The 16,654-nt window shown below is 41.3% G+C and overlaps 1 protein-coding gene and 1 long non-coding RNA gene across 2 annotated transcripts in view; both read left to right on the forward strand.

Annotated features, from left to right (window-relative positions):
* Positions 1–1,300, forward strand: part of irf3 (interferon regulatory factor 3) — a 168,440-nt gene extending 167,140 nt beyond the window's left edge. The window contains exon 11 of the mRNA XM_060939399.1: positions 1,019–1,300. Within this exon, the coding sequence (XP_060795382.1) occupies positions 1,019–1,135 (117 nt within the window). The 3' untranslated portion in view covers positions 1,136–1,300. The remainder of the gene's footprint in view (positions 1–1,018) is intronic.
* Positions 1,301–7,777: 6,477 nt separating this feature from the next.
* LOC132898037 (uncharacterized) overlaps positions 7,778–16,654 on the forward strand; it is a 95,399-nt gene continuing 86,522 nt past the window's right edge. The window contains exons 1-3 of the long non-coding RNA XR_009656443.1: positions 7,778–8,498; positions 9,445–9,588; positions 9,851–9,900. This is a non-coding gene — a long non-coding RNA (uncharacterized LOC132898037). The remainder of the gene's footprint in view (positions 8,499–9,444; positions 9,589–9,850; positions 9,901–16,654) is intronic.

The raw sequence follows: 16,654 nt of genomic DNA on the forward strand, positions 1-16,654 counted from the left end.
GGGACAGGTTGTTAGGTATGCCCAATGGTCACCTAATGAGTAAGAACAGTATACATTTTGCACTGAGTGCAAGCAGGGACTCCAGCAAAACTAACTATGACAGCATAACTAAAGGGGAGAGCCAGAAGGTAATACCGGCATGAGGGCGCCCTGCGACATAAAGCAGCCAGCCACTACACTGTCAACAAACTCGAGTGAGTGGGGGCTGACAGTATCTATACATCCCAGTTTACCAAAACACTATGCCTGAGGACCCTCTAGATCTACTCCTTTACCTAATAAAACTATTAACAAAAGGCTTGACTAAACAGATATGTTTTCAGCCTAGACTTAAACACTGAGACTGTGTCTGATTCCCGAACACTACTTTGAAGGCTGTTCCATAACTGTGGGGCTTTGTAAGAAAAGTCTCTGCCCCCGATGTAGCCTTCACTTTATGACATACCAAGAGATAGCTTGGACCTTTTGATCCAAGTAGGCATGGCGGGTCATAATATAGAGGATGTGCACATTAATATAAACATATCAGTCGAATTACAATACATCCAGCACTATTGTTTGAGCCATACTGCAGAGAATTCAACAGTGCTGTGGTATAAATGGAATAAACAAGGAATAACATTCAGGACCATGCTGTTACAACAGGTGATATGAGCAGCGATGGGTGGTGTGATGAAGTTTGCCACGAAGGACAGTTACTTTTACCACACATAACTTGATTATTTTGAGGAAGGAAGCTCAAAAGATTTGAAGTTATTGCAGTGATTTAATTGGGCTGGAGATGGGGATGAAAGTTAATTAGTTTCTCTGACAGCTCTTGTTTAAAAGCCAGATTTGTTGATTGCTGGTAATAGAAACTGAACATCAAGTCGTACTGTACTTTCCAATCAGAATTCAGTAGTTGGCTGTCAGTTTGGCACTTGACAAATCTGAATGGTTTAAAAAAAAAGTGTCTTTCAGTTGTCTATCCACATACTTCAGTAATCACTTTTCTCTTTTCCCATTTTTGGCTTTGCAGGTGGTTCTCACTGCTCTGGAGAGGCTGAAGATGCTGGCTGTGGCAAATGGTGCGACCTCACTGCAGTCATCGATGGACTTGCAGATTTCCTTAGAGCAGATGATGGAAATGTGTTAGAGACATATTCAGGTCAAATGGCTGGAACTTGGAGATAAACTGCACTTTGTTCAATGTTGAACTCATAAACTAATGTTTATGTATGTAACTGGCCTGTGATCATTGGAATGGAAATGTTTAACTTTGTCTCCTTTTCATCAACAACAAAAATAACAAATGTACTTCCTTTCTTTGCCTTTTTTCAAGCATATGAATGAATTGGTGTTAAGTAGTGTGCAAGTTTGGGGGTTTTTTGCAGGGGTTGGAGTGACAGGTAACAGGAGTTGTCCCTCCAAAACGACATTAACTCGCTTAACAATGAATATTGTTATGAATATTAAAGTGTATAAAAAAGAATATTTTTAATTAAAGTCATGCAATTAGGTTATTTTAGAGACTGCTCTATATGTGATGCTCAAGTTGTTGGATAATCAAAGGAAACAAAGGGCCTTGTTTTTGTCATCATAATCCATCTGTAGCTGCTTATCCTCTACAGCAGGGGTGTCCAAACTGATCCATAAAGGGCCGTGTGGCTGCAGGTTTTCATTCCAGCCATGCAGCAGCATACCTGACTTGGCTCATTCAATCAACTGAACTGTCTTCACACAGTCAAATACTTGCAGCCACACCCACCCTTGATTAAAGGGTGGGTGTGTCAGTTGATTGAATAAGCCAAATCAGGTGTGCTGCTGCATGGCTGGAATGAAAACCTGCAGCCACACGGCCCTTTATGGATCAGTTTGGACACCCCTGCTCTACAGGGTTGCAGGCAAGTTGGAGCCTGTCCCAGCTGACTATGGGCAAGAGGTGGGGTACACCCTGGATAAGTTGCCAGGTCATTGCAGGGCTAACACAGAGACAAACAACCATTCACACTCACACCTACAGTCAATTTAGAGCCACTAATTAGCCTAAGCTGCATGTCTTTGGATTGTGGGGGAAACTGGAGCACCAGAAGGAAACCCACGCAGACACGGGGAGAACATGCAAACTCCACCCAGAAAGGCCCTCATCAGCTGCTGGGCCTGAACCCAGGACCTTCTTGCTGTGAGGCGACAGTGCTAACCACTGTAGCCACAGTGCTGCCCTGTTATCATAATGTAAATGCCAAATGAGACATAGCATACAGCAGGGGTGTCAAACCTGATCCATAAAGGGCCGTGTGGCTGCAGGTTTTCATTCCAGCCATGCAGCAGCACCCTGATTTGGCTTATTCAATCAACTGACACACCCACCCTTTAATCAAGGGTGGGTGTGGCTGCAAGTATTTGACTGTGTGAAGACAGTTCAGTTGATTGAATGAGCCAAGTCAGGTGTGCTGCTGCATGGCTGGAATGAAAACCTGCAGCCACAAGGCCCTTTATGGATCAGGTTTGACACCCCTGGCATACAGGGTGGATATTGTTGGTTAATTGTAAAAAAAAAAGAAAGAAAGAAAAGGTTGAAGCTTGAATGAATACATTATAAAGAGGTGTGGTTTGGTGATATTCAATTGGATCACATGCAAATGCTACCGTTGCTACCCCTCCAGAACCGGCCCTGACACTCACTATCCACTTTATTAGGATAACTGCACATTAATGCAGTTATCCAGTCAGCTATTCATGTGGCAGCAGCACAATGCATAAAATCATACAGGTACAGGTCAAGAGCTTCAGTTATCATCATCAATCGGCTGCAGAGCAGGCAACCACAAAGTTTCTTCATCATACTTTGTCCTCAGCAAATTTAATGACAGCATTTTGATCTAGTCATACCTGCAAACTAGTCACCTTTCGGCGAAATTCGCCGTTTTGATCCCAAAATAGGTCACTTGTGTGAATCGTGTAGATCCGAAGAGTTTCTTTTTGGGGGGGGGCTATGTTGCCGAACATTTGGTTTCAATGTACTACTACTTCAAAGTACTACTACTACTTTTCTCCTCACACCCACATTCTTCTTCTTCTTCTTTATGTTTATTGGCGGTTGGCATCCAACATGGTGCATTACCGCCACCAACTGTTATGGGTGTGGAGCATCAATAGGGATTTCAACACTTAGTCCTACTTTATGTGTGAAAAAAAAAAAATTGAAATTAAATTCTCTCGAATAACCTAGTAGCCTTTAGGAATGTCATAATATGTATCCATGCTAATGGTTTAACTGTGGAAAAGGAAAGTAAATCTTCTATTGTTAATGTTGTGTATCCTAATGCTTTGACCCTTTCTAGTAGGAGTTCTCTTTCTGTATTGTAAGCTTGACACTGTAGCAAAACATGTTCCACTGTTTCTATTTGGTTGCATGATGCACATTGACCAGTATTATGTTTTCCTACTACATAGAGACCATGGTTAAGGCCGGTGTGTCCTATTCTTAACCTTGTAATTATTGTTTCCCCCTTCTGTTCCAGTTACCCTGCCTTTTTGAAGGGACTACCTGCTGAATCTTGTGAAGAAATCTCCCCTTTGTATTTGTATGCCATTGTTTTTGCCATAGCTTGCTTACTTTAGTTTTGATTATGGTTTTAACTTCGTTTTTACTTAATGGCACACCTAAATCACCCAAACTCAATTTAAGGGCTTTTTTGGCCAGAGAGTCCACTACTTCATTGCCATGTATTTCTACATGTGCTGGAACCCAAATGAAACTTACAGCTATATCCCTATGATTTAAACTGTATAAACTCTGATAAATTTCATATATTAAGTCAAGCCTGCAAGAAGACTTTAGAAATTTAGAATACTGACCAAAGCTGCCATGGAATCTGAACATATAACAAAACTGTTTGGCTTAGAATCTTCTATCCAGACCAGTGCAAATAAAATAGCTAACAGCTCCACAGAATAAACTGCCAGGTTGTCTGATGTTCTACGCTTAAGTGATGTTTCAAACTCCGGTATGTATACTGCTGCTCCTGTCTTTCCTGTGTCTGGATCTTTTGAACCATCAGTGTATACTTGAACCATTCCATTATATTTAGTGCTTAGGTACTGTTGCACCATAGCATTCATCCCACCATATTCGTTACCATGCTTTGACAGCTTAGCAATTTCAAAATCTACTGTAGGCATGGGGAATAACCAAGGAGGAGTAGCTGGTAATGCTACTGTGCAGCTCAGAGATATTTTTGTCAAGCCCAACTTCTCAGCTTCACCATCTCCTATCCATCCAAAACTATTATATTGCTTGTGCCCATGTTCCCAACACTTTTCTAGGACTGCTTTAGTTGGGTGATCCTGTCTGTGTCCCTGCAATGTGGCCCAGTAAGTCATGTTTAGCTGTAATCGTCGCAGTGAAAGTGGCATTTCACCAACCTCTACCTGCAGTGCCGGAATTGGTGAAGTCTTAAAAGCCCCACAACATAAACGTAAAGCCTGTGCCTGAATAACATCCAGTTTCTGCAAATGGGATTTTGCAGCTGACCCATATGTAATACATGCATAATCTAGGGCTGACCTAATTAAAGCAGTATAGATGTGCTTAAGAGACCTCATACTTGCACCCCAGCTACTTCCTATGAGACATCTCATAATATTTACTGCCTTTTTGCACTTGGTTATGACCTTCTGGATATGTTCTCCATATGTTAATTTATAGTCCATCCACACACCTAGAAATCTAATACATAAGACTTGCTTAATTGGCTGCCCATAAAGAGTAATCTGAACATTAGGGTTAACTTGCTTTTTGGAGAAACACATTACTTGGGTCTTATCAACAGAGAAACGAAAACCCCATTTGTTACCCCACTCTTCCACATTATTGACAGCTACTTGTAGTTTCTTTTGCACAAATGCTGCATTACGGCCTCTGACCCATAGCGCCCCATTGTCTGCATATAATGACCTACCAAGACTAGCATCAACTCCAGAAAAAACATCATTAATCATAATGTTAAAAAGAATAGGACTACATACACTGCCTTGGGGAGTTCCATTTTCTATGGAGTAAGTATTAGAATGAGATGCCCCAACCCTTACTTCTATACTCCTGTCCCTTAAAAAATCCATCACCCAGTTATACATTCTCCCACCTATGCCCAAGGAATCTAACTTTATGAGAAGACCCTCTTTCCACAGCATATCATATGCCTTCTCCACATCAAAAAATACTGCATTCACTTGCTCCTTGTTGGTCTGAGCCTTCCTGATCTCATTTTCTAGACATACAACTGGGTCCATGGTGGTCCTTCCTTTCCTAAATCCACTCTGATGGCAAGTAAACAAATTTCTGCTTTCCACCACATATGTTAGCCTGTCTGTAACCATACGTTCCATAATTTTGCACATATTTGATGTTAAGGCAATGGGTCTATAGCTAGTTGCCTCACACTTATCTTTACCAGGTTTTCCAATAGGTATAATAACGGAGTGTTTCCAAGCCAGTGGTAGGGTCCCTGATTCCCATACCCTATTATATAGTTTTAAAATTATTTCCTGAGCTTCAGGGGTTAAACACTCTTATAGCATATTTCATCCTTACCAGGGGATGTTGCTCTAACCCCAGCCAAGGCTCTTTTCAGCTCAAATAAGGAAAAAGGAACATCCAATGCTCCATTACCATCATTCTTTTTATCAAATATGTTAGGGTGATCTCTTAACATTTCATTTCTAGCTGCTCTTGCTTCTGGGGTCAAATTCTCAGAGCTATGAACTCTTACAAATGTTTTAGCTAATGCTTCAGCCTTGTCTTCATTGCTGATCATGACTTCATCCTTATACCTTATAGCTGGTAGTGTGAACTCCCTTCTAATCCCACCCATCTTCCTTATCATACTCCACACATCATTAATTTGAATATCCCTTCCTATTTTACTACAGAAATGTTGCCACTGTTGTCGCTTGGCTTGTCTAACTACTCTCCTAACAACTGCTTGGGCCTTCTTGTATGCCACTAAGTCATTAAAAGAAAATGTAGCTTTAACTTTCTTAAAAGCTTTGTTCCTTTCCTGTATAGCCTTTTTACAGTCATCTGTCCACCAAGGAACCATTTTACGCTGTCCATGGCCACTGCCCTTACCAATAATCTGTAATGCAGTAGAATGCATAACTTCTGTTATTATTCCATTAAAATCATCCACGCTATCACAATTATCTGTGTTTATTCCTTTCAACTTAACACTACTGAGCATACTGTATGCTGTCCAGTTAGCATTCTTTAATTTCCATCTAGGGGAGCCTACCTCCTCCAGTCGAACATGCCCCACTCCAATTTCACACATAATTGGATAGTGGTCACTACCTATAGTGGTATCTCCAAACACGTCCCATTTAGTGACACTGGCTATTGGTTCAGATACCAAAGTAAGGTCAATTGGGGATTCCAATCCTCTTGCCACATCTACTCTAGTTCCCCTTCCATCATTCACACACACCAAGCCCCTATCCTCTAGGAATTCCTCGACCATATTACCATTGTGATCTGTGTGTGTACTACCCCAAAGTGTGCTGTGCGCATTAAAATCCCCACACCATACCATCTTATTAGTTACTTCTCCAATAATACTATCAAAGATCTCTCTACTTAATTTCTTACATGGGTTGTAAAAATTCACTATCCACACATTTGAGTTGCCTATCCATACCTCTACTACTATTGCTTCTGATTCTTTACTTACACTTATAACCCTATAGCCTAGCCCCTGTTGGATAAAGGTAACTATGCCACCTCCAGTACCACCTTCCCTGTCCCTTCGAATAGCAACATACCCATATAATACAAAATCTAACTGTGATTTGAGCCAAGTTTCTTGTATACATATTACTTGAGGTTTCTCATTCATTTCTTCAATGAAACTCTTGAACTCTTGCCCATTAGCACAAAGACTACGGGCATTCCATTGTAGAATCATAAAGACCATTACAAACCAGTACATGATGACTGTGTATCTTGTAATCCAGCAGTGAGTGTCTCATTTATCATTTCTACAGTTATCTCCCCCACATCAAGATATTTTTTTGCTGCCCTTATGATAATTTTGATCCTGTCTGTTCTGCTCTGAGTTTGGGCTGAACAGTTAATTATTTCGGCAAGGAAGGCCACAAACTTAACCTTATCCACTCCCACATTTATCTTATCTGCTGTATGGCCATTTGCATGATTTAGGTTCTGCTCCATCACTCTCCTCATTGGTGGTTGTTGTACCATAACATTGTCTCTCTTTGTAGCTTTATTAACTTTTTTGATAGCCTCAGCATATGTGAGCTTCTCCTCCACTTTAACTCTTTGTACCTCAGCTGCTCGTTTGTGTGCCTCACATCCCTTATATGCTGCGCTATGCTCACCACCACAGTTACAACATTTGATTTTTGTTCCCTCATTACATTTGCCATATTCATGACCTTCCTCCCCACATTTGCCACAACGCTGTTTACCTCTACACACTGCTGCCACATGCCCAAATCTCTGACATTTGAAACATCTTAACGGTGGTGGAATGTACGGCCTCACCTGATAGCTTAAATATCCTACCTTGACTCGAACTGGCAGCACTTCTTCACTAAATTGTAGCATAATAGATAAGCTTTCCTGCTTGCCCCCATTCCTAGTATACATCAACCGTTTTGCTTTCACTACTTTAGCTCCTGTTACATTACTCAAAACATCTTCAATTGGTATGTCAGTTGCTACCCCTGTGATTACCCCTTGTACTGTTCTCTTTCCTCCCCAAGCGAAACACTTCACTCTCTTTCCATCTAAGGATGTTAGTTTAATTACGCGCTCTTGCTGCTCAATGTCTTTACATATAATCAGTAGATTTCCATCTCTAAGGGGTTTAACACTCACTTCTCCAATACTATCATTCAAAGCTTTAGTCAGCTTCAATGGATTGACAGAACCGGGAGAATCAAACTGGAGCTCACACCCACATTCAGACCATTTCCGCCTTCTTCATACTTCAAACGTCTCTCTGATTGGATGACATTCCAACGAGCCAATAGTCTTACAGAACGCTGGACAATATCCGCGAATTGTAACTGAATAGAGGCGGGGTTTTCTTGAATACGGGTGTGTATAGGAGGATGGCAGAGATCATCCAAACGCAATGCAGAACGGGACACTGAGTCTTGAAAACAGCTCACGGAATCATATTTTCTGATTTTTTCCGGAACTCTATATTACATCTGGAGACGGAAAAACATTTTAAGTATTCGGAGAAAGCTGTGTTACGATGAGTGCGATTTAAAGAGGCTTTAGGGTGGTTTTTTTGGTACCTGTGATTTGGTGGTCTGTGAGTCGCGTTTTTATGACGTAAGACGCAAGGGGCGGGGCTGTTACGTTTGAACCAAACGCGCGACACGGAAGATGTTTCTGTGGGCTGAAACAAAACAGAAAAAAAATGCCAAATCAGTTTGAATAAAGTCATTTTTTGTTGAATATAAGGATCTATAAACGCGTGTTTTGGGTAAGAGAAATCATTTTTATGTGAAACTATTGGTGGGATTGTCAAAACTATAACGTAATATGTGTTGATCTCGGTTGTATTCAGAGAACCAGTTGTGAGTGTGTGTGAGTGAGAGAGATTCTCTCTCTCTCTCACACACACACACACACACACACTCTCACACCATGAATTTGGCAGCACTGAAGGAAAGGAGGGCTGAATTTGGTGTCCTACCAGTGCTGCTGGTAATAGGGCAGAGGTGGTGAAGAAGAATAGCATGGCGCGAAAGAGGCACATGGCAGAGTAGCATAAACGTGCTACGAACGGCTTGTTCGGGCCAAAAGGTCTAAAAAATGATAAACTGGTCTGCTGAAGAAAGTTTCCAGTGTCACACTTCAAAAATTACTTTTTTAAATTCAAATTTTACTTTTTATACTTTTCCTTCCTTAATGGTAATGTAATGAGGTGTCAGATGCAAAACTGAAAATTGCAAAGCTAAAAATTAATAAATCTTGTCTTTGTTTTAAATGTTGTCTTATCCCTTTATTTTCCTTGATCGCGCGCTGTTTAAGGGGGCCGGGGGGTTACCGGTAGTTTGTCACCTTTTTCAACCCTCATGAGTTTGCAGGTATGTAAAGATCATGAGTCTATGAATATGCAAATATGACATCACCTGTTGACTTCGACTGATTTTTTTGAGCACATTTTTTGGCTAATCTTACATTTGAACTGTTCCTTTCCTTACCTTTGAATTACAACGAGACAGAGCTCTTTAGTAGTCCAGACCTTTCAGATTGTTTCCCCGTTGATCTGGTTGATGAGTTTACTTGTGTTTCTGCCACGTATATCTCATTTTTTCTATGAAAGCATCTCTGTCCCTCTTTAATCCAGCCTAAAATTAGTTATCCTATAATCCTTTAATGGCTTTCAACTTCATTACATTTCTGATCCTCTCGCCATTTTTTAGGCCAGATGAAGCTTACTGTGCAGTGACCAATGGAGTCCACATGAGGATGCTATTTCTCAAAAGAAGAAGATCACCCAAGTCATTATACAGTTACACTGTGTATGGTTCTCATATCAGGGTTTTCTTTAACAGAGTGGGTTAAAGGTATGGATTGAATCATGGAATGTATGTTGGACAAATGGAGGGATGGACAAAAACAAATGCTAGATTAGTTGTAGATAATTATATAAAGTAAGTAAAGTATGTTGTTTTGATCCATATCAATGATATTTTCAAACTCATCCATGTGTGCTGTGTTCACCTTGAATTACTGTGCATTAAAAAGCAGAAGACCTGTGGGTGAATTGGGAAAACAAATAATTGTTACATCATTCATCTAACCTTTTTTTCATACATTCATTTTCAGTAATCTCTTTATCCTGGTCAATGTTGCAGTGTCATACAGGAACACACCCTGTAAGTAAAACACCATTCGATCATAGGGCATGTTGCACACACAGTCCCACACTTATTCATACCTAAAGGAAATGTTGAGTAGTCAAGCCATCTATTTGGGAAGTGGGAGAAAACTGAAGAACCCCGAGGAAACCCATAAGGACTTGTAATACTACTACTACTAGAGAGTAATAGACTAATGCGTGTAACCAGCTCAGTAGCACAGAAATAAACACCACTGTGGTCATGTGACATTCACTCAGAAAGACACAGTTGAAGGTGTTTCTGCATCAACATTAAACATGTACTCACAGACAAAGTGATCTGTGTACCGTACTGTGTTTTCACAACACGTGCTGTGACCATTTGAATGACACAGAACATTTGATTATAAGAGTCAATTGCATCTCTTAAGTATTTTAGGCATGAATTGATTTTGTAATGCTACAAGGTCAAAATTATCCAGGTATGAACACTGAACATCATTGGATATAAGACTGAAATGAAGACAATATGAAAATCATGCAATATAACAAATTACAGTAATACAGATATCAAATTTAATTGCAAGTAGGATAATCAAATATTAAACATACCAGTGCAATTTTTTTTCAATGTAATTTTTAAATCTTCGGTTCTTTATAAATACAACATAATACAAATTTCTTTTGAGGTAATCGGGACATTCAGGGAATATCTTAATAAATAAAACTCCAAGCTTATTACATAACACAATAATTTTTAACAATCTGAATATGTCTTTATTTGCTAAGAATGAACTTTCATTAATCTCATCTCATTATCTCTAGCTGCTAGGGTTGCCACCTGTGTCTGACAAAAAACCTTGACATATCAACGACAGTAAAACCCGACATACCACGGCCCATCTGCATTACAAAAACGTACCTTATATATCTGACTGATGTGACAGAATTATGTTTTATGCATATTGTAACAATCAATATATAAAAGAGGGAAGCCAGCAACAATGGTGTGGTTAACCAAACTATTTATTTTGAAATAATCATACATAAAAAAAAACTGCAGTCAAAGAGAAGAATGTCTAGGTGAGATAATTAATGTAATGTGAGTATATAGATGCAATGTGTCAGTATGTTGAGAGAGTGAAGTAGAAGACAAAGACAAGGTGCCAGTGGGAGAGAGAATCAAAGTGCCAACAGAGAAAGTGCCTCAACAAGTAGTGACCTAGGGAGAGAGAGAGAGGGAGAAAAGCCATTTTATAACCAAACCCTTCACCAGGTGTGTCCCTGTCCCATTAACCAATTAGCCTGAGCCAGGCCAGCACGGCCAGTGCACTAACTAGGAGGCTGTCCACATAGCAACGGGTTCAGGTGAATCTGATAAAATTGTTTAGCATTTCGGCCTGGCGTCCACACGGCACTGGCGTTTTGGGTGCCCCACAACAATATTTTTTGAGAACGGGTTCCAGAGTGGAAAAATCTGGCAACGGTGCCGTTGCGAAGTCATCTGGATGAGTAGAACGGATTTGTTTACGATGATGTCACAACCACATGACTAGAACAAGTAGCACTCTCGCTGTTTTGTATGAACCACTGCATTGCATTCACTTTTGTATACAGCTTTTCTTTTAAATAAACAAGTAACTGAACCATTTCTTGAATTTCTTTTTTTTACTGGATAAGACTGCTTTTCAAAATGTTCACACACAACATAAGTTATATAAATTATATAAAAATGCTTTTCAAAATGTTCACACACAATAAGAAAATTAAGTTATATAAAACTATGCACACTAATAAAACTAATTTGTACACACAGAAGGCACGATTTCCTCGCGTAGTCGCAGCCATCTTCTTCTTGTTGTGTGTTCCTGTGAGTGCTTCACACCGGGTAGCGGAAGGGGTTTATGCGCATGCGTCCTACTTCTTCTATTGTTCTGGTGTCTCCGATGGGACTGTCTTACAGCGCACGTAGAGGTGTGGCATGTGTATTGCATCGTTTTCAGCAAGCGTTGCGTTGCCATATGTACCTGATATTTTACTGATCCGTTGCCCATGTGGACGCGATAATTATTTTAATAAAATCTCGTTGCCGTTGTCGTGTGGATGTAGCCTAGGCCAGGCCTGTAGGAGGCACAGCTGGGCGTAACAATATCCATATGCACATTTTGTCCATACACACTGAATATTTAAAAAAATCAAGTATTCTCATGAGAGGAAACAGCTTACTTGATTGCTCAGATGACATGTGCTCTACTTGTGCTTGCCTGCTCTACCTCTTGCCTAATCACATGAGTAGAGGGATGACATTAGAGTTGCCTTAAGAATACTCTGGCCTCACATAACCACTTATACTTAATGCATCAGTCAGATAGGCCTTCTGGATGTAATCATTATCTTACCTGGTCTTCCATTTATATTTTGTGTTTCCCTTTGCTGCAGCTATCAGTGACCTCTGTTCTTCAATGAATGTCTTGAATTCAGGGCATGGTATTTTGAAATTCAATCTGACTTGAAGCTCAGCCTTCACCATTGCAACTGACAGTCTGTTTCAAACATCTTCCATATGACTGAAAACTCGCTCTGCAAAGGCATTGCTCACAGGTCTTGAAAAAACAAAAGCAACTACTTTCAACAGTTCAGTTGCCTTGCTGAAAAAAAAGGCCCACTTTCTATCTGGTGTTAGGTCTTTTGGAATGGTGTCTAACACCTCATTCAGGATGACCATATCACTGTACAGCTTATCTTCATCAACATCCAGGGCAAGTTTCTCCACTAAAAGATCCAACTCAGACCACTGGAGTGATTGTCCTTCTTTAAGGCTGAGACAGGCAATATGTGCAATTATCTGATCATTGAAATCAAATTTGTCCTCAAGATATTGCACTGCTTTTTCCAAAAATCTGTCTACCAGGCTTTTGAACTTCTCCTGTTGTAGAGGTAGAAGTTTCCTGAGTGTTTGCTTTGCTTTACTGCCATAGAATTGGTCTTTGCGTCTTGCAATCAGCTGATTGCGCAAATGGTTCATCACAGAGTGCACATCAATAACAGTTGCACTGTCACACTCTAATATTCTAATAGATGAGTCAAACTCTTGCATCACATTGTGCATGAATGCCAGGACACATTCAGCAACAGTACCATCCACATTCTCTGCATCAGTTGCACCACACACAAATGCCCAGATGATACTTGGGCAGTCCTCCTGTCCTAGAGACACAAAATAAGACTTTAGAGCTGGCCAACTCTCCAAAATCATCTGAATTGCTGGCAGCAAAGACAGCCACCGTGTGGGGACATGTCTCAGAATGTCCTTATATTTTGTATTTGGGCAATTCCATGTAAATGTCAACCTCACCATGCAAAAATAAAGCAACATGTAATACATCAAAACCACTCCCAGAGATATCACCTAGGCCTGTATTTTACAGATGTGAATAAGTTGAACCAATTTGTAACCAACCTAATGTGTCACTGTCAGTCTTTCTTTCTTATAATGTAAAACCCAAGCTAAAATCAACTTTGATCATGTACAATTCTATATTATTGCCAGAAGCCACAGAAATGTATGCTAAAATCCACAAAACAATAGCCATCCTAAATATTATTTAAGAACTTTGATAGTTTTAGCTGATATTTAGAGAGTTTTTCAAAGGGTTATGGTGGTTAAATTGCTGATTTTCTAAACATATGCCATGTCTATTTCAGACGCGTCACATCCATAACGGAATTTCGTCACATCCATAACGCTGACTTTTCCTTCCGAAACTCTGCATGAAATACAAAATATTTTAAACAAAGATTTTTTAATATTCACCTTGGACCCCTCTATCAAATGGATATCTCCATTTCGACATTAGGTTTACAATTTCACAGAGTTTGATAAAAATGTACAGTCACCCAAGAAAAGTGATACTTTTTCTGTCACGTCCATAACGCATCTTTTATTGGCGTTTTCTGGCATGCCCTAGATGTACTATGGGGATTGTTCTTGTTCTATCACTTCTCCAGTATGGTACAGCCTTAAAATATGCAACACCTGTTTAAATACTGGGAGACAATAAAACATGCACTGGGTCATTTGTTGCCATTTTGAGTTCAAGTGTCACGTCCATAACACTGGAATTGCTCATTTGTAAATTCACAGAAGTCCTTAAGCAATTCCACTTTTTTAGCAGAACAACTGAATTCACTATACACCTTCAGCACAAAGGCCTCCACATCATACCCTCCAGCACTGAAGATGCGATTTGCTGTTTTCACAGTGTTGTTAATTATATGACACTTGCAATTGCCCTTCAGAATATGTGGATTAGCTGCTTTGAGTTTCTGAAAGACAGATTTGTGCCGCCCATAATTAACTGATGCATTATCTGCACCATAGGCGCTGATTTGGCTGATTGAAAGCCCATTGCTCTCAGTAATGGTGACTATCTGCTTGAATATGGCCTCACTAGACTCGTCAGGGTCGTCACAGAATTCTAACAAGCCATACTTGACACCTTCAGAGGCACTGAAATACTGGACTGTGTAGGGAAACAATTTTGTATGGCCAGAGTTGGAAGCATCAGAACATACTGCAAAGTAGTGTGCTCTCTTCAACTCTTCTGCTAGTCTTTGCTGACTAAATGGTGCCAACACATTTTCGACTAAGGCCTCACTCTTAGTTCTGCCACAGGACATCTTTGTTGCAATGTCAGAGTCACTAAATATTTTAGCATTGACTTTGTTGCCACAATCGGTTGACAGGTAGCTATGACCATGTCGCACACCATGATAAGTGGCTGTTAATTCAGCGACAGTAACTTTGTCTGCTGAGCTTTTGGTTATCACAAATGATGAAATTGCCCTCGTTTGTTTCGTAACCTGAACACAACTCTGACGTTTTTTGGTTTTGGCATGGTCATCTAAAGCAGTTTTCCCTTCATGCTTAACGATAATCTTTGCTGAGCAAAGGGAACACGTAGCAGAATGTGGATCGCCTGGGGTGGGTTTTAGCCATGAGTAATTTACGTTTTTCATCCAGTCATTATTAAAACAAGTTTCATTTTCTTTTTAACTAGCGTTTCATTTTCTTTTCAACTGGCCTGTCAGTCCCATAGTACCATCATCCTCAGTCGTCTCTCCTCCCATGATGTCAGCGATATTAATGCCGCTTTTCCACTACAAACGCGGCTGAGCCGGGCTGAGCCGTGCCGTGCTGAGTCGAGCTGAGTGGGGCTGTTGGAGTTGCATTTCGACTACAACCGCGCTGAACCGTGCTGGCTGGAAGTGGGTGGACACATTAGGTGGAGTTAGCGAAAGTGGGTGGACGTCACGTGATGTCGTTAAGCAGCGCAAACAGTGACATCAGTGATCTTTTAAGCGGTAGTCTCACGGCCCGGATAGTAAACAATAAACATGGAGGACATGGAGTCGTTAGTGTTGCTGGTCTTGGTGCTGTGGCTTGTTGTCACCGACAACGCCAACAGATACTGGCAAGAGCGTATAGATGAGGCGAGGCGCATAAGGCTTCAGAAATTCTCGTAATTCGTAATTATTATTCTTCCGGGTTTACGGTGTTTACAGATCCCAGCGTGCTTGCGGGGCGTGTGTGGGCATGTGAGGACACTCCTCCTCACCAATCAGTGCACAGGGGAGTGTCTGCTCACGCCCCCAGCCTCACTCAGCTCGGTTTGGCTCGCTTCAGCCCCACTCCAAAACGGTGCGAGTTTTGGGGGCTAAGCAGGGCTGAAGCGAGCCGAGTCATGCTGTTTTTTGGTAGTCGAAACGCGAGCCGTGTCGGGCTGAAGCGAGCTGAAGTGAGCTGAAAAAGGGTAGTGGAAAAGGGCCATTAGAAGAACCTGATTTGCGATTTGACTCCGCTTTCCGCTTCCCAACTTCCAGCACGTGGTGCCTCAGTTTAATTGATGCGCGAGCGAGATGGCTATGCTACGTCACCCCCCCACCTGCCCTGTCAGTGGCCGCGCATGCAGCCTGCGCACGAGAGAAAGAGAGAGAGAGAGAGAGAGAGAGACACTAAGAGTGAGCACAATGAGATGCAGCGCATATTTGGAGTGCATGGATGCGCAGGAAAACATATTAGATGATCAGGAATGTTCATGTTGACATAGCCCATTAAAAACCGGGACATTTCATGTCCCGGGAGAATTAAAAAAAAATCCGGGACAGGCTACAAAAAGGAAGGACAATCCCGGGAAAACCGGGACAGGTGGCAACCCTGCTAGCCGCTTTATCCTGTTCTACAGGGTCGCAGGCAAGCTGGAGCCTATCCCAGCTGACTACGGGCAAAAGGTGGGGTACACCCTGGACAAGTCGCCAGGTCATCACAGGGCTGACACATAGACACAGACAACCATTCACACTCACAGTCAATTTAGAGTCACCAGTTAACCTAACCTGCATGTCTTTGGACTGTGGGGGAAACCGGAGCACCCGGAGGAAACCCACGCGGGCATGGGGAGAACATGCAAACTCTGCACAGAAAGGCCCTCGCCGGCCACGGGGCTCGAACCCGGACCTTCTTGCTGTGAGGCGACAGCACTAACCACTACACCACCATGCCGCCCCAACTTTCATTAATGACTATAATAAATATAAATCAGAGAGAAATTGTGTTGCTATTTAAACAAGAGAGAAACATACAGTAAATACTGTGCCAGAGAAATGACAAGACATGATTTCCCACCGTGTTGTGCCAATCTCTACTGGTGCAGAAAGGGCACACATGTCTCATGACAGGAAACAAAACAGAATGCCTGCTAACATCCAAATGTTCAGCAATCGTGTACACA

Source organism: Neoarius graeffei, chromosome 14, assembly GCF_027579695.1.
Source record: "Neoarius graeffei isolate fNeoGra1 chromosome 14, fNeoGra1.pri, whole genome shotgun sequence".
Taxonomy (NCBI): Eukaryota; Metazoa; Chordata; class Actinopteri; order Siluriformes; family Ariidae; genus Neoarius; species Neoarius graeffei.